The sequence below is a fragment of the Necator americanus genome, chromosome X, assembly GCF_031761385.1.
Source record: "Necator americanus strain Aroian chromosome X, whole genome shotgun sequence".
Taxonomy (NCBI): Eukaryota; Metazoa; Nematoda; class Chromadorea; order Rhabditida; family Ancylostomatidae; genus Necator; species Necator americanus.
In genome coordinates this window covers 23,074,230-23,093,715 of record NC_087376.1, presented here as the reverse complement: position 1 = coordinate 23,093,715, position 19,486 = coordinate 23,074,230, and the positions used below count along the sequence as shown (strand labels likewise).

Sequence of the window (19,486 nt, the reverse complement as noted above, 5' to 3'; positions counted from 1 at the left end):
GCACATATACACACATACACACACATACACACACACGGACTAAGCTCATTATATAGCATTATATATATTTAAGAACATAGGTTTTTGAAAATTTTACCGACGCATGAAAAAAAAAGATTAGCCCCTTACCATTGCACTAATAATTGTGCGTTTAGGCATATTCCTTAAAGAGAGATAGTGGTTCAGTGTTGATAATATCTACTGATGTTAATGATCACAGGAGCCGGAAAAGTTACTTACTGCTTACTAGGAGCCTGAAAAGCAGAAGTGCCCATAGTGGGCTTCATTTTGGTAGGCCATTGCCTTTGCAATGCCGAAAATGTGTACACGAAGGGTATACTGAATTCTTTTGGTTTCTTTCTCAAAAATCTCGTGCTGAAGCTGCTCTCGTTCGTGCAGGGATCTAGAACAAACTTTATCCTTGACCATGCGTTCAAATGCGTGCATGCTGTTGGACAATGATCCAATCGGCCTTTGGTTAGCCGGAGTGGTACAGAACGTAGGGTAGCGAATCACGCGAGTCGAACTCCGCCCACAAGTCCACGTGACAGATCCGTCCACGAAGATGTAACGTCAGTATGGTTGACTGTACCGAATGAAACTAGGCAAACATTAGGATGTCCCATACGCCTGTTACCTCCTTACCATTTACATATTTACTTCCCATTCAAGAACTATTCTAGTGAGATGGCGGATTTCCCCGTCAACGACTATTGTAGTGTTGTGGCAGATTAACGCTCCGATAATTGTTATAGTATGATCGTTCAAATTTTAGATCTTAGAAGTTCCTGAAACTACTCCTGAATCGACCTTGTATGACAAGGTTGCTTCGTCTTTCAGAGTGAACAAAATTACCCAGTTATTGGCTACAGCAACTAGTAGTCAGAATTGAAGAAAGCAACTCATAGGGAAAGACCACCGGTGCTGAAACGCTTCGATTGATAATAGGCGCTCAAGTAAGGCAGCTGCAGAAGATAGTCGATCTAACTTCATGGGAGATTAACTTCATGTTCATCGACAAATGTTCTTAACCGTGGTCGCTACACTCATCATCACGCCTTTCATGTTCGTCGCTGACCCACTCTCGACACGACTTTCTGAATTCAGTAACTGTCTGAATAATGATGTCATTTCCTCTCTCTTATCAATACCTCTCTGGCCAACTCTACTCTCCATGACGCTGAAGAAACGTGACCGTTTAGAAACTCGATACCGTCGCATTCACATGATTCACGAACCAGACCTTATAGAAGACTTTGAAGGTAACGATAGGCCGAAACGAGTGAAGTATTTTATGTGGACCTGTGGTCTTGTGGTTCTCGAAAATGCTGATATCTGTGCACGTGCATTGTCAAGGCGAGAAGAAAAACAATAAACAATGATCGCCCAGGGACCTCTTCGCAGGAATTCAAAAGTTGATTGAGAGGATCTCAAGCTCGTTGGAAACCAACTTTCATCGCTATCTTACGCAACCAAAGCCGTCACTTTTAGGAAGAATCAAACACGGAACCTACCTCTGTCGTTCTTCCGCTATGGAGGAACGCATTGAGCTAAGGACTGCAACGTCATCAACAAGGCCACAGCGCCAGGTAATGAGAAGTGATTAAGCAAGAAACCGTTACTGTCGCATGACGTCGAACTGGTCAATAACATCGATCAACAAGTATAAATATATGGACCGTGCGGATGCGTCTTGACACAGGAGCTGATGTAACTCTCGCGAGCTATGAGGGTTAGATTGCAGTAGCTCTCAAAATTTCCAGGATAGTAACCCATAACTCGTAACAATGAAATCCGCCAGAAACAAGCCGATGGGCAAATCTGGACATGGACAGACATCCGGTTAGAGAAAAACGTGTATAGTTGGTGCAACACCGCTACTCAAACTCAACTGAATACTACCTAAAGCTCTTTCCGAACGACTCACCAAAGAACATATGTGTGATGTGTAACGTACCCTCTTCATCAATCCACGATTTTTACTCACGTTGTACTTTGCTGCAGTGTTTGCACCAGGACTGGAATGCTGCACAAAATCGAAGATGAACTTTACAATGAAACCGGACCAGCATCTCTAACAGCTATTATGTCCTGTATGCTCTTCTTCGTTGCATCTTATAGAAAGTCCACCGGCTGGTGACTGCTAACGTGCTCCCGCGATCTGTCAATCTAAGTGGGCTGCTACTATCGTCACAATTCAGAAAGAGAATGAATCTGTCCGTTTTTGTGCTGACTTTTCAAGTGGAATGTACGACATACTGAATGGAGGGCAACTATATAATGTCAATATTGCCGTAGGATATCTGTTCAAATGGAAACTTATGAAGAGTAACGGCCACTCCTGACGACTTCGTCGCATCGTCTCAATCTTCTAACCGAGGTCATCCGTGGTGATGGAACACGATCCTCTGGAATACAACCCCTGCCCCCTCCCCGTCAATGATAAATGGCCAATGAGGAAACCTTTGGTTAACAGAAGCAGAGAAACACCGAATAGCAGAGGAAGCAAATTCACTGAAATGTTTTTGAAACGCTGCTACTCAAATATTTTAGTTTCTATTGAAAGCAAAGAACATAATTCGACGAAAAGGAGAGGAGTCAGGTGCATAGGTCGAATTACAGAGGAACGACGCAAGAAAAAACCTCGAAAAATCATTTTGCTCCTATAATATGACAATGGGACATTCGACACCCCGCAGAGGCAAATCCTTCCAAGAGAGTTAGATACTCGAAAGCTAAAAAATGAAGAATTTAATTATACGTAATTTTTAGCAGTTAGAGTGGATTTTATGGAACTTACCAACCAAAAACGTTCACATTCTGTGCACATTGTTAGGTCTGGGAAATCGCAAATAACTTCGTGATAAGAGGACCAAAAAGAATTTTAGGTAGTTTTTCATAGAAGAACGTTTGTCGTACAAAACAGTCATACCTTCTTTCTTTCTATCTCCTAGGTTTTTTTAAATGGAATTTAAATGGGACAAAAGTTAAAATTTTCGACTTTTTCTGGATCTTTTCATCCAAATTTTGAGATATGCAGACCGTGCGGAAAGGAAAAATTAGGGTGGTATTGATTTTGTTAAGCTCTACACGAGGTTGTTAAATAATTTTATTTGCTAACGTTTCGGCAGATTCGCCTTCTTCAGAGCCTGGAATGGGCGAATCAATTCACAATTTAAACGACCAAGCCTCTCCACAACTAAGCAGATAAACTCCATGCCTACTTTTTCAATCACCAGCTTAACAACTACACTGAATGCTCACCTTGGATCGGAGACGCCTAGGCGGTCCGTTCCAAGGTGAGCACTCAGTGTAGTTGCTAAGTTGGCGATTAAAGAAGTAGGCACGGAGTTTATCTGTTTAGTTGTGAAGAGGTTTGGTCATTTAAATTGTGAATTGAATCGCCCATTTCATGCTCCGAAAAAGGTGATTCTACCGAAATATTAGCTAATGAAGTTATTTAGCAACCTCGTGTACAGCTTATCAAAATCAATACGACATCCAACTATGCTGAGGTTCACTGAAGGTCAAACTTTTTAATGAAAAACTTAGGGGTTTTTAGAATTAGAGGTTTCATAGTGGTTTCCTTAGTCCCTCTTTCCGAACATTTGGGTGACTTTTGCTGAATCGCTATTTATGACCGCTACTAAACCTGATAGTTTTACCTGTGGAGACGAACCTCGTGACATCAAGAAGGAATTACATTTCAACTGTCACCATGGTGCGCTCCGGCCACACTTCAGAGACATTGTACTTCAGAGACAGAAATGTATGGTAAAGCTAATTTTAGCGCATCCTGTGTTTTAACGCATTTCTCTTAATCATTTTCAGCAATCACGTTATGCTCAAATTATAGGTGCATTTGTTTCTTCTTTTGCTCTTTAAGAATCCCTAAGCGGGACTGTGAAGTGAACAGCGATGTAAAAGCTACTTGCCTTTCTAGTTTATTTGCAACCAGTGTTATTAACTGCCACGTTTGGTATTATTTTCATGTAATGATAAAGCTTCAGCATGCATAGTGTAATCATTCAAAGAGACTACCATAAGGATAGAATGATCCGAACGAGTTCGAAAGAGCTCTTTAACACAGTTGGAATAGAGAAAATAATGCACAGAAGTACAGCAAAGCAGATGTGGATTTGACCTCTGTGACTTCTACAGACACGATTGGCGCTGAGGATTGATCACGCAACCATAGAAAATTAAATGTGATCTCCTCACCAACATTCTGAGGTGGTAGTCTGCAAATATAAATATTAAGCAGGTCAATCCGCAGACTATTAAGTAAGTAATTACGACTTACATGGCATCATGATCACGTACATTTTTCACAATATAACCCATCTGCTGAAGATGTTGAATTACACTGTTGTTCCCGAAAAAATGCCCTAAAATATCTTATTTCTACATCAACTGCAAAAAGAATAGCCCCAATAATTTCTGCTGATTTTTCAAACATGGACAAAATCTCTGAAGAAAAGTTTTAATCTATTTTAAGAGAGTGAGCCCAAAAAGTTGTCGGAAAACTTTGATGTACATACCTGTTCCAATGGCGGAAAATATAGTGAGATGTGGATTGCCTGAGAGAAGGCTATCAAGACGATAAGCCATTCGTTTGTTTCTCCTGGCAATGATATCTTTTCGCAATTGGTGATCAATCTGAACGGCTCATTTTGTGAAATCTGGTTGAGTTTGTAGTCTACAACCTCTTTCACCTGCTATTGAGTTCACCAAAAAAGCAACTGGAATACCTACCTTTAGCGCCAGGTCCCTTTCGCTCTTTTCTGTGAAGAAGTCGGCCATTGGAAACTCGTTTATTTGGAAATAACGCTCGTTTAAGTTTCCACACCTATATTCTTTTACCAGCGTCGAGATAGATCTTTCAGTGTTTATTTCAAATAGTCTTTCCGTGATGTACAAATGTTCCAGATAGGCCACAGTACAGTTGATGGCGAAAACAATCTGAACAAAATACGTAGGGGATTAGAGACAAAGTCATCAAGTGCACAGCTTCCACCCTCTTCCTCCCTCCCTTTTCTCACCGTAGGAGCAGTTGTAACTGCATAGCACTGACATCAACATTGAACAATCTTTTCCGCTAGAGAATATGGAGAATCACCAAAACCTTGTATTTCATGAACTTGATTTGCTGGCGAACAATTTGCTTAAAACGGTTTGGAGAACCATCTGCTGACTTATGCTAGATATAATTCACCTGTATTTTTTTCACTATGAGATTATGCTGCAAGACATGTGGAAATTATTGGACTATTTTCGAAGCCGCCGCTTGTTTTCGAGAGTGTAGGTGACCGCCTGACGGTAGTCGTAGTCATCTAGTGATCTTCAACATTGTCTCAGCGCGAGTAACCATGGGTATCTTTGAAAAAAAAAAGACGAAATGGAAATACCCATGATCTTTGCGCCTTTATTTATTTAATTTTCGAAGGCCCAAATCTTTGAGCAGTCAATATCAAGACGGACGCTATCACGTTCTCGTTATAGGTTGCCACAAATCCGCAGCTTCTTAAAGAAGGAAAAAAAGTCGATTATTAATAGCCAACAGGACTTGACATTCCTTTGTTGACGCTAGTCAAATCACGCTTTTTGTGCTACTTCATAAATGGTGCTAATGCGCGCAACATTACTACTTTGTTCTATACAGGTCTACCACATGCGACTATGCAGGAGTTTCAGCCAGTTTTGCAGTACGAGTATATTTCAAAAAAAAGTATGAGGAAGAACATGTTATCTTAGCTGTGATAAAGTGTCATAAAATCTCGTGATGAACTATGAGCTGAGAAATTGTGTAGTTTCATACTTACCTCATCTTGAGTGAGCGACTTAATAGGATTGCATTGTTCCTGTGTCGTTTCTATCGCACAAATCTGTTTCTCTTCCTCATATGCCTTGTTAGCGAGGAAAACATCGAGCGCAGGAGAAGTTGCACGGTCGAGGAGATTCTCGCATAACTGGTACAGTGCAAACAGGAGCCATTCAGGACGTTTACGATTCCAATTACCTTAAGAGTCACTTGAGAACAAAGTCGGACGCAGAATTATTATTCAGTTATTAATAGTGTAGAGGTATCGGTTATATCTATTAGGCTGACAGAAAATTTTGTCACCAATTCCTCGAAATCTCCAGAACTTTCCATTTTTGGGCGGAACTCATGTTGCACCATGTTGTAGTTGTAAAACATTCTCGAAGCTTCTTCACAATAGGTATATACTATATATATATATATATATATATATATATATATATATATATATATATATAACCAGGAGGCCTTCCTTAACTTTAACCACAATGTCAACTACGCAAGAGCAACTTCGAGCTATCATCTTCTATGAATGGCGCAGCGGCATTGGAGAAGCGGCAGTAGCCCGCAACATCAGCAGCAGACCAGTCTCTCCTCCTTCGCCCGTATCGAAAGGAGTTTCCCGAAAATCTCATTTCTGGAGATGAGAGTTGGGGCCTCTACGACTTTAACGCGCACTGTGCTGTGTGGCCTCTCGAGGAGAAGACTCGCCGACACAAACCAAATCGGACCTCCACCCCAAGAAGTTTCTCCTTTATTGATTCTGAAATACGAGGAGAATGCTGTTTTGTGGACTGCTCCTGCAAAGCCACACCGTCACCAGTTCCATATACGCTAGTCAGCTCGCATCGGCCGCTCGAGAAAAACGGCCAAGACGAGCTTCGGTGCACCTCCTCCACAATAACGCTAGGCCCCATAGCTAAGGAGACCCATGAAAAACTGGAAGAGTTAGGCAGGGACAAGGCCCCCTATCCCCCTATTGTGCCGAGGTTGCCCCCTCAGACTACCACTTATTCCGGCCCCTCGAGGCTTTCCTAGCTAAGAAAATCTTCACCAAGTTTGAAGAAGTCGAACGGGAGGTCAGCTACTTCATCTCACAGTCTCCCCATTTGTGGAAGAAAAGGATCGCTGATATGCCTACTAGATGGGACATTGTTGTAATTAGTAATGGTGATTATATTATTGATTAATTTCCATTGTAAGCTGAGTAGAAAAAAAATAAAGCACAAAAATGACAAATGGTGACAAGACTTTCTGTCCAGCCTAATACTTTCCTATCTCCTTGCTGATATTCTTGCAAAAACCTTGGCGACTCAGGTCGTTCCAACATCACCAGTGTCTGAGGAACGAATCTGAATCTTCCTCTGAATATTTTTTTTTGTATTTCTTCAAAAGATGTCAAGCCAAATCAAGCATATGTTCATTTCACATATCAAATGAGTGATCTGCTATCGCTAACCACAAATTATTTGAACAAGTTTTTGTTTTTCATGTGGCACACATGTCCAAAGTAATGTCCAAACCTTACCGACTAAATTTTCGTACATTTCCTTAGCTCTTTTATACAAATCAGGGCGATGCACTTCTCGCGACCCAACCCAAATGAGTAGGCTTCGTTGAAATCTCTGCATAACTATAAGTAAACTATGCAAAGAATTTATTTCTTACTTATGTACTATGGGATTTTCCATATAGTAGAGTAAACGACAGGGACTGCGGCTGCGCTCAAGACGTGGATGGGTGGAGCGTAGCAGTAAGCATTTAGGGATACCCTTTCGAGCACCACTCGTAGCTCCAGTTCGCGATGGCCACAGCTCGATCCCAACTGCGCCACGTTGACCGCAGCCGCTTACGCAACTGCATCATGTCATTTTGACCCGACTATATTGATACGTTGCACTTCAAAATTAGGTAAGAAAATCTGCTCACAGCGGTGAATGCGCTGATAAAGTGCAGGATGCAGGTAGCTAGCAGCAGTTTGATTCCTTCTGAGGTTCTTACATTTTATGAGTTGTTTTACGGTGTCTTCATTGCGAAGATCTATTTCCAATAAGACGGTGTCAGAATACGAGAATGCCTCTCGAACGCGGTCGGAAACTGCAAAAATATATGCTCTTAAAATCTCCGAAATTCGGGTATAAACACATGAGAAAAAGGATAACAGCGACATCCACAAGATGAATTAGATCTACGACTAATTTAGTAGTTGTTTTGTGAAGCATTGTTAGGAAGCTGTACCTTAAAAATGGCAGATTGTTGTCAAGATACGTTTTCTCAGCACACTTATTTAGTAACCAGTTTGAACTTCCAGATAATGTTGGACTTCACATTTCCTGTGATTCTCGCTTTGCTAGCCTTCACTGATCTGTAGAAATTAAAAGTAACGCTTCTTTCTTTTTATTTTGCCACGGAATTGAATCCTTCTTTTCCTAACAATGCTTTTTTCGTCCATTTTTTAGAGTAATTTAAGCAACGATAAAAGATCTAACGGTTTTCTTTCTAATGAGTTCGGTACTTCACTTGAAGAATATTCATAGTTAATTTTCCACTCATATATATTCTTTTATCGCTGCAATTTAGAAACATTAGTCGATGTATTAGACTTTCTCGTCCTTCTCTCCAACAATTAAATCAAGTAACCTGTTAACTGCTATTCAAACAGCTGTTTTCTGAAGGAAGATGTCATCAACCTGAGGGTCACGTGCAGGAAAAAAAAACATGCGGAAGAATACATAGGGATGAAAAGCAACACATGCAGTTATCACAGCTATGAAACAGCTTATCACGACTCATTCCCCTTCTGACGAATCCGCTCGGAATTATTGCTCGATACTGCTGCACCAATAATTGCGCTGATTCCAACGCCGTCAACGTGGAGTCTGCTCCTCTGTTCTATGATGTTTCGTTCCACACATATACATATATGACAACCTAAGACCATAATTTTGTCGCATGATATTCCTTACTTACCGCTATAGCATTTGAGCTTTTCTCGTATTCTGCCCCAACAGTTGATGTAGAATGGTGTGATAGTGTTAAATAACGTGAATGTCATTATCATATTGATAAAGATAACAGTCGTACATCAGATCACGTAAACAGCTGACTCCTACTAAAGGGGACGCCTGCATGCGTATAACTTCTGAGGTAATCATCTAGCAAGCAAGTTGCGTATAACGTAGTGTAACGATGAATTGGCATACGGAAGAGTACATTTCGGTGATTCACCATGCAGGGGAAGCGTCACACTTCATCTTACTGCTTTCCAACGTTGACGCGCTATAATGTCGTAATACCCGTCTTACCCCCGTCCATTCTCCCTCTTACTTCCTGGTTGCGACGCATCTACACGACGTCGCTAATTCCTCTCATTACCTTATGGTGCAAACACATTTGAATGGCACCGCTTGATGCGTGTCATCCAATCATACTGCTTTCTAGCACAGCCGCAGCAATCTGAGCCCCAGAAAGCAGAAATATGGAGTGGAACCCCTACCACCACATCTGCCTTCAGGCGCATCTATTTGATATCATGACGTACGAAAAATTCGAAGAGAATTTTTGTTGCCATTCGTTCCTAGTGCGTAAACTTTTGTTCTCATTTAAAAAGAATCTTTTAAATTCATTATGATAAGAAAGAGGGAGCAAAACAAGCAGAACGGCGAGACTTAACAAATGAATGATGAATGAGCGAATGAATGAATGAATGAGTGTATAAGGCTGGACAGAAAGTCTTGTCACCATTTGTCACTTTTCTGCTTTATTTTTTCTACTCAGCTTACAATAGAAATTAATCAATAATATAATCACTATTATTAATTACAACAGTGTCCATTCTAATGGGCAGATCAGCGATCCCTTTCTCCAAAAAGGAGGAGACTGTGAGATGAAGTAGCTGACCTCCCGTTCGACTTCTTCAAACTTGATGAAAATTTTCTTAGGTAGAAAAGCCTTAAGGGGCCGGATTAAGTGGTAGTCTGAGGGGGCAACCTCGGAAGAATAGGGGGGATAGGGCTCCTTGTCCCAACGTAACTCCTCCAGTTTTTCATGGGTCTGCTTAGCTAGACGGGCCTAGCGTTATCGTGGAGGAGGTGCACCGAAGCTCGCCCCGGCCGTTTTTTCGAACAACCGATGTGAGCTTCTGGGGCTAATTAGCGAATCGGTGATGGTGCGGCCTTGTGGGAGCAGCTAATAAAAAGTGTTTCCTTCGAATCAAAGAAGCCACAAAGGAGACACTTCTTGAGGTGGAGGTCCGATTTCTCTTGCGTTGGCGGCGTCGGCTGTCTTGCGTCCACACAGTACGGCTCGCGTTAGAGTCGTAGAAAACCCAACTGTCATCTCCAGTATTGAGATCCTCGGGAAACTCCTTTCGATGCTGGCAAAGAAGGAGAATCTGACAGATGAATACTCGGGTAAACCGGGTGCCATTCGTCATTGGTATGAGGGATCCGCAGAGCCAACATTTTTCTGTAGAAGAGCGCTGGAGGTGACTGACGACTGTTGAATGGCTACACCCGAGTTTCGTCGTAAGACTGCGAGTGTTGATCTTCGAATCCTCTTTGACAGCGTCGAGAATGGCGGAGTCTTCGACAGTGTGGGGGCGCCCCGACCGGGGCTTGTCTTCGAAGTCGGTGTTTCCGCTTGCGAAACGAGCGAACCAGGGCTTTACGGTCCTGATGGTAGTGGTGCCCTCGCCTAATCTGCTGCTGATGTGGCGAGCTGCTGCCGCTGCTCCAGTGCCGCCACCTCATTCATAGAATGAATGAATGAATGAATGAATGAATGAATGAATGAATGAATGAACGAATGAATGAATGAACGAATGTATGTATGTACGTATGTACGTACGTACGTACGTATGTATGTATGTATGTATGTATGTATGTATGTATGTATGTATGTACGTATGTATGTATGTATGTATGTATGTATGTATGTATGTATGTATGTATGTATGTATGTATGTATGTATGTATGTATGTATGTATGTATGTATGTATGTATGTATGTATGTATGTATGTATGTATGTATGTATGTATGTATGTATGTATGTATGTATGTATGTATGTATGTATGTATGTATGTATGTATGTATGTATGTATGTATGTATGTATGTATGTATGTATGTATGTATGTATGTATGTATGTATGTATGTATGTATGTATGTATGTATGTATGTATGTACGTATGTATGTATGTATGTATGTATGTATGTATGTATGTATGTATGTATGTATGTATGTATGTATGTATGTATGTATGTATGTATGTATGTATGTATGTATGTGTGTATGTATGTATGTATGTATGTATGTATGTATGTATGTATGTATGCATGCATGCATGCATTCACAATATTGCAAAATATTGCAAAATATTGCAAAATATTGCCAAATTTCAATACTGCTGAAGGCTGTCCCTACGAGACTTGAAAACACAATGTTTATACGTAAACGTTGCTTTTGCGCTCTGAACTTAGCCGGTTGGAAAACAAGCAAGTACTCTTCAAGTTGGATTTTACTTATTTTCGTCTGAATTGTTTCGATGTTGTTTCCGCAGTTTTCTGAAGAATCGGTACCCATCACGAGGGCTTTCATGTCAAACTAATTGGTTGTTCTTCTCCGTGTCCCGCGAATGCCGACTATCTTCTTCTTCGTTTAAGTACATTATTACTATGAACGCCAGTTAAGTTAGTTTGGTTTGGATTCCTTTGTTTGCACAGCTGAGAGGGTTAAGAGAGGATAACACTTTTTCTAACCTATTTCACGCTGAATTAGTTACGCAGAACAGTGCACACGAGGTGCAAGTGCTTATTCTCAAATGCGCATTTGTTCCTCAATTCATACTCATCGAACCGCAGCTGGTGACTGCAAACTGAAGCTTCACACTGACATTGCTTCGAATAGCTTAGTCAGAGGTGAAGCCGTAAGGGTAGCGTAGAACAGCCTAAACAATTGAGACAGAACTGCGCTCCCTCTTTATTTTAGCAAGAATAAAACAATATAAAGAAAAAGTGCGCGTAAGAGAACATGGATTCCAGATTGTGGGAAGAAACATTATATTAAAGTTAATTAAGAGTAAATTGCCCAGTTAGTATGCCCAATAAATTTTAAGCAGAAAACGTGGATTTGAACTTTATAAGAACAACACGGTTTCTCGAGGAACTAGGAGTGATAAACACTTCATTCACCACAATCCCACACTTCCGTATACGGCACGTGAATAGTACCAAATAAGAATCCTCGCGAATTATTTATTGGATGCCTTATTGACCACAGAAAAGTGTTTCGCTCACCCTAAAAGGCAAAAGACCGTTTAGAAAAAAAAGCCAACTCGTTCAAAACGACTTACGTTGTCATCGCAGTCGCTTTGTGATGAGCAACAGTTTGCTGCTAACGACACAAATACAATTTGAATACTATAGCACCTCATCGGCACTTTCACATTACAGGAGGTAGTGGTCGACAGAACAGGAGCAGAAAAACGACTCTTGCCGAGTTTGTATATAGAACTGCTAAGGTCAACGAGGACTAAGTGGATGGTGAGTTGTTATAACAACGCGAGAATAGCGACATGAGCAAATATACGTGGATATGGGCGGGACGGCAGTTAGAGTGACCGCTTCGGTTTAAACCTAAAATATGGGAAACAGTGAGAAGAAAGACGTATTGTTGGGATACCATTTCTGTCATGAAGCAAAAGAACTAAGTGCTATTTTGTACTGCTCTACCAGCTTTGTTAGTATATGTTCCAAAATGTGCACTTGCATTTTTCATCCACCGAATGACTCGAAAAGTAATCCATCCCTTAAATGAAGTTGTGTACTCCAAATATAAACAGTCAAAGTGAGCTTTGCATGTACATGTAGTTGAGAATTTATTTGAACTAACTAGATGAAGGAAAACTACTGGTTTCCTAGCAACGCTTTCTTCAACTTTTTTAATATAAATTTAGGCGAAAGGCTTCATAGTATTATTTCTAAACGCCTCAGTTCTATACTTAGAGAACATTCAAAATTTAGCTCTAAACACTTTCGATTCCAATATAATATAGGTAAGAATTGAAAGTAGTACTCAGAGTATGGGTTTTCCTCTTGTTTTCCCTCAACAGTTATCACATAATGATGTTTCAACGTAAAATGTCGTGAACGATATCATCGTACTGACAAAGATAACGTTCCACGACAGATCATGTAACTATTTTAAGGGTACTATTTTAAAGGCATCACCCCACGAATCTGAGGTGGTGCAGATTTCAGGTGGAGTATTCGTATACGGGATGGGAGACTATGGAGAGGGGGGTGATTCCGTCCATTTCTTCCTAATTGCCGTAGAAAACGGTCCGGAAGATGCGGCGCCGCACAAGACTGGCGCGCTCCAATCGAACCTCTTGTACAAAATGGTGCGCCAAAACGAATGAAGCCGTATCTTCCAGGCCGTTTTTTACGGCAATTGGGAAGAAATGGACGGAATCACCCCTCTCTCCGTAGTCTCCCATCCTGTATACGAATACTCCACCTGAAATCTGCACCACCTCAGATTCGTGGGGTGATGCCTTTAAGCAGCTTTCATATTATTATTTTCACATCATATTATTTTACTTATGAAAATTTATATAATCTAATCTATTATATTATATTACTAATTTAATCTTTTATATTATATTATTTTACTTGGGTACTATTTTAAGCAGCCGTTTGCATTGGTGTTTCCACTTTCTGAAGAAAGAGTGTTTCCAACATGAAGCAAACGTGCAAGGAAATATACGTGTGGGGTAGTCATAGAGGTGAAAAAAAAAACGAGCCAACGTCTCACTTACCTTTCGCGACATGCACAGAAAAGTACTGCGCGATGCTACTGCACTACGGCACAGCAATTCGACGCCGGTGGACCCGTCGCACCCTCCTCCCCCCTTTTCGAATTTGGTGACTCTCTCTCACACACACACAGTCTGAATGTCCGGCTAAAGCCGGACTTCAGACTTTCGGTAATTTTAGCTTCGCTCCCCTTCACGGATCAATGAAAGTTAATAGTAGTGGTGTTTTCTGTAAAATTAGATTTGTGTTTTTTTAACAACGCTTTCCTTCTCTTCTTTATATTATAAATTAAGGCGAAACGTTACGGAGTTTTCCTTCCAAACGCGTCAATTCTACATTTGGAGAATATTCGATCATCAGCTACAAACACTCCTTCGATGCCAGAATAATATAGATACAATTTGAAAGCATTACTCGAAGTATGGGTGTTCCTCCTGTTTTCCCCCAATAGTTATCACAGAATGATCTTTTAACATAAAATAACGTGAAAGACATCATCCTACTGATAAAGATAACGTTCCACGTCAAATCACATAAACATTTTGCTACTATTTAAGCAGCCAGTTTCTGAGAACGGCATGCTACAAACTTGAGGCGAAAGAAGAAGGAAATAGGCACACAGGAGTAGTCATAAAGGTGAAGAGCAAAGCGCCCGTGGCCACGGCTTTGAAACGGCTGCAACAATCTATCTTTTGCGTCATTCAAACGAAATTATTGCGCACTATTTCGACGCCGGTGGACCTGTCGCACCTCCTTCCATAGGTATCTGGCGCCGGCGCGCCAGTGTAACCCCTGTGGACTGGATCCGTCGCACCCCTTCTATGGGTATCTGGCGTCGGTGGACCCGTCGCACCCCTTCTATGGGTATCTGGCGCGGTGGACCAGTCGCACCCCTTCTACGGGTATCCGGCGCCGGTGGACCCGTCGCACCCCCTTCTATAGGTATCTGGCGCCGGTGGACCCGTCGCACCCCTTCTATGGGTGTCTGGCGCACCAATCCGACATCGCAGGACCCGTCGCAACCCATTTTATAGCTATATGACCATAGCGCACCAATCCGACGCCGGCCGGGTGGACCCGTCGCACCCTCTTTTTCGAATTTGGTGACACACACACACACACACACACACACACACACACACACACACACACACACACACACACACACACACACACACACACACACACACACACACACACACACACACACACACACACACACACACACACACACACACACACACACACACACACACACACACACACACACACACACACACACACACACACACACACACACACACACACACACACACACACACACACACAACGCACACACACACACACACACACACAAAAAACCACACACACACACACACACACACACACACACACACACACACACACACACACACACACACACACACACACGCACACACACATGCACACACACACACGGACTAAGCTCGTTATTATATATCATGATATATCATGATATATACCTTATATGCAGAAGGTTGAGGAATAAGTCGTGCTTTTTTTTCGTAATGCAAATTTGATCAATCGAAAGCAATTTTCTCACTTTACACAGCCCTCTTATAACAACTTTTAATCTAAATAATTCTCTGTTTTCAGATAACTAGAGTGGATAACACAAGTCAAATGACAGAATATGTATCACGAGATAGTCTCTATCTTATTGCCCTTTATTCTCGAGGAATGAGTTTTAGTGGATCATTTCATTGAGGTTTCTCACAAGTTTCGCGCATGTGCATCTCCACGATCATGATTTAGATTTTTGAGCCGTTTGGTTCAAACATTTACTGTTTCCAAGTTTTACCCTACTCACGTTCACTCATATTTTTTCCGCTAGAGTTTGAAAGTTTTTGTTTTCTAACCTCATTGTGTGAGAAAATTCGGGCACACACAAAACGGAATTTATTAAAAGACGCTCTACTCTGCTCTAGAAAAGGCTTATCACTAAACTGAACAAGCATTCCTAACTGGTTTGGAAAGCGATTACAAACATGAAGACATGTGGAATGTATTCGTTGCGCAGAATGTGGGAATTTGGAGTTGTGACAACCGAAAACTTTCTCAATATAAATTTAATTGTATTTATACTCAGAAAGAGAGTAGTACAAATTCGTTAGATCTCAAGCTGACTTTTTAAAACCCCACTCTAGCCGACATCTGAACGGCGTGTGTTCAAAGTAGTTGACTTGAACAAAACATCGTTGATAACAAACAAATGTTTTAAAAAATGACACTTTCGATAGAAAAAAAAAACGAGAGACAGGACAATTTTTTAGACCTTCAAATGCACTTCAACTTCACTATCGCTGTTGGTCACTTTTTGTGGTTACACTTTTTACTTCCTGGTGTTTAGAGTATATAATAAAATTTCCAGTCTTGGCCATGCCGGGTGAGCAACGATGCATTGTAGAGCAGGCCTTTTTTTCCAAAAATGACGAATTTACTGCGATTTCTTTCGTTAGAGAATCTTTTCAAAGCATGAACATTCACAGGATCTTTTAATTGTTTTAGAGCCTCTAATTTACGGCTAAGCGCACGAGATCACTTTAATAGATTTAACAAATGTAGATCCAGTTCGAAGAATGCACATGGTTTAAAACATTTGCTCTACTCCAAAAGCAGATTTTCCAACCAGTATAACCCTGTCGTTCTTGTCGACTGGCCACATTTAAGATGGCCGCATTGCTCTACGTATCATCACTACTTTGAAGAGTTGCATGTGCACAATGTATAAGATATCAGAAGGTGCACACGACTCAGCGAATATGGGTTGCGAAGATCTGAAGTCATCAAAATCAACAGTGACTTCGTTTACAACGCTAGTAACACGACAACAATCCACCGTCAAGCCAAGTTTTTCTATCGAAAGTGTCATTTTTCTAAACATTTGTTTGTTATCAACGATGTTTTGTTCAAGTCAACTACTTTGAACACACGCCGTTCAGATGTCGGCTAGAGTGGGGTTTTAAAAAGTCAGCTTGAGATCTAACGAATTTGTACTACTCTCTTTCTAAGTCTAAAAAACAATTAAATTTATATTGAGAAAGTTTTCTGTTTGTCACAACTCCAAATTCCCACATTCTGCGCAACGAATACATTCCACATGTCTTCATGTTTGTAATCGCTTTCCAAACCAGTTAGGAATGCTTGTTCAGTTTAGTGATAAGCCTTTTCTAGAGCAGAGTAGAGCGTCTTTTAATAAATTCCGTTTTGGTTGCCAGACCTTTCTCACACAATGAGGTTAGAAAACAAAAACTTTCAAACTCTAGCGGAAAAAATATGAGTGAACGTGAGTAGGGTAAAACTTGGAAACAGTAAATGTTTGAACCAAACGGCTCAAAAATCTGAATCATGATCGTGGAGATGCACATGCGCGAAACTTGTTATTTACTAGAAGACGCAAATTTGCTGAAATGCTGTTGAAATACTGGTTTTTATTCATGTTTTATTCTATTCTATTTCTAATCTAAAATCTATGAATTATTTTCAAATTCTGATCAAAGCACATAGTACGACCTCTTATGACGAAGTTATTCGCGATCTCGCAGACCTAACAATGTGTATGCACAGAAATTACAATACACACAAATTTGCCTCAGTGGAGTGTCGAACCTGCGTGGTCTCATAATTGCATTGTTAATACATTGGGGATTGTCAAAACGAAATGTTGATAGTTCCATTTCACTGCCCAACGCCTGAAATAAATATAATATATATAATAATATAATACAAAATATGTAATATTTATATATTGTGTAATCATTTAATATTACCTACTGTAGTGGTTTGTTATGTATGTAATTATTTAATTACTACGTGATATTTTGTGCTGGTTATCATGCTACCCTCATTCACAACTGGCCACCGCACACTCCTTTGCGACCCCCTTCCTTTGCAACCCCCCCCCCCTCCCCTTTTTTTTCCAAACTCCCATAGGAAAATCCCATCACACGCTTGACCCTGGATCCAGCTATTGTCTCTCAACGATGTCACGTACCTAAACAGACAAGCCACTAAAACACAATAGGGGTAGATTTCGTTTTGCAGGAGTTTTGCGTCACAGCAGGCCACATTAGAGCAGAGCAGCCTCGGCGCAGGCTCCTACTGCTTACTATTCACTATTGTGAGGCCGTGCAAAGTTAGGTTCATACTTCCTTTTCTGTCGCTTCTTCAATGTAGTTATTCTCATCAATCTATCTTCCCTTTTTATACCCTATCGCTCGTTTTCAAATTTATTGCTACGTTGCTTATATTAAAGAGATGTGTTTCTTCTATAAAATCTCGTTGTTTTCTCTTCATGTCTTCCTTTCAGCTTCTGTCGTCTCTTCAGATTAGTTCTTTACGTAAACGTTACTTTACATTCAATACATTGCTGCTCTTGACTCAAGTCTATTGCCACGTTGCCTGTATTTAACAGGTATTTTGCTTCCATAAACTGTGTTCTATTTTTTTTCAAGGCTTTACGTTTTTGTATTCTCTCATTTCTTCACTGTCGTTCTTTACATCAGCCTGTTTAGAGACAGACGGAAGATAAAAATTTGAAGTTTGGAAAGAAAACAACAGAAGTTTGTAGAAGAAGTATACCATTTAAATTGCTTTGCTTTTGCTTATATTTATTTGCTTACATTTAACAGATATATTTATTCTATAAGGTCCTGCTGTTTTCTTTTCATGGCTTTACGTTTCTGTCTTATCTCGTTTCTTCAGAGTTGTTCCTCACATCAGTCTAACTTTACTTCTGATACCCTATTGCTTTTTTTTCAAGTTCTCACAGCTTGCCTATATTTAAAAGGTGTACTTCTTCTACAAACTTCTGTTGTTTTCTTTCCAAACTTCAAATTTTTATCTTCCGTCTGTCTCTAAACAGGCTGATGTAAAGAACGACAGTGAAGAAATGAGAGAATACAAAAACGTAAAGCCTTGAAAAAAATAGAACATAGTTTATGGAAGCAAAATACCTGTTAAATACAGGCAACGTGGCAATAGACTTGAGTCAAGAGCAGCAATGTATTGAAAATAAAGCCACATTTACGTAAAGAACGATTCTGAAGAGACGTCAGAAGCTGAAAGGAAGACATGAAGAGAAAACGACGAGAGTTTATAGAAGAAACACATCTCTTTAATATAAGCGACGTAGCAATAAATTTGAAAACGAGCAATAGAGTATAAAAAGCGAAGATAGACTGATGAGAATAACGACATTGAAGAAGCGACAGAAAAGGAAGTATGAACCTAACTTTGCGCGGCCTCACAATAGTAATAGTAAGCAGTAGAAGCTTGCGCCGAGGCTGCTCCGCTCTAATGTGCCCTGGTGCGGCGCGACCGCAAAAGAAAATCTGTCGTGAGGTGTAGTCACAATTTTGCCAGTAACACAATATAATACGAAAACCGCTAGTTCACTAATCCTAAACGCACCAAAATATCCAAAACGCAGAAATAAGCCAAGAAATCACCTAATTTCATCGTTTTTAGTAACTTGTAATTCGAAGTGTTTCAAAATTTTTGTTTTATTGTTTTACAGACAGTAAAATCTCGCACTTCTTAGCTCAAAAAGACATTGCAGAAATCGAGCAGGACAGTCAGCAACTACACCTGCTTACACAATGCAGCTATCTGGACTAAAGTGCTTCACTCACTGAAAGATGTCATCCTCTTCGGCACTACTCCATCAGAATCTTCAGTTGCAGTTGATTCTGCTTTGTTACCCTTTCTAATTCTGCCGCTTGGAACTCAGACAAGTGCTTAACTGTTTTGGCTGTTTTTCTTCCATCAACATGAGAATCAATTGAGAGGTCTACCAAACGAGAGAT

The 19,486-nt window shown here is 40.6% G+C and overlaps 2 protein-coding genes across 3 annotated transcripts; one reads left to right on the top strand and one right to left on the bottom strand.

Annotated features, from left to right (window-relative positions):
• Positions 1 to 1,021: 1,021 nt before the first annotated feature.
• Positions 1,022 to 1,375, top strand: RB195_024973 (uncharacterized protein; the record flags this gene model as incomplete). The annotated part of the gene is made up of 1 exon (XM_064212938.1): positions 1,022 to 1,375. The coding sequence occupies one exon, from the start codon at positions 1,022 to 1,024 to the stop codon at positions 1,373 to 1,375; it is 354 nt and encodes a 117-aa protein (XP_064068819.1).
• A 2,706-nt stretch (positions 1,376 to 4,081) lies between these two features.
• Positions 4,082 to 7,452, bottom strand: RB195_024972 (uncharacterized protein; the record flags this gene model as incomplete). 2 transcript variants are annotated; one of them, XM_013444145.2, is made up of 6 exons in its annotated part: positions 4,082 to 4,241; positions 4,304 to 4,388; positions 4,542 to 4,659; positions 4,756 to 4,962; positions 5,823 to 6,019; positions 7,350 to 7,452. In XM_013444145.2, 6 exons carry the CDS (start codon positions 7,450 to 7,452, stop codon positions 4,082 to 4,084), a joined length of 870 nt encoding a protein of 289 aa, XP_013299599.2. The 2 variants fall into 2 exon arrangements, with proteins under 2 accessions (XP_013299599.2, XP_064068818.1); XM_064212937.1 differs by lacking the exon at positions 7,350 to 7,452 and adding an exon at positions 6,543 to 6,738.
• Between the last annotated feature and the right edge of the window lie 12,034 nt (positions 7,453 to 19,486).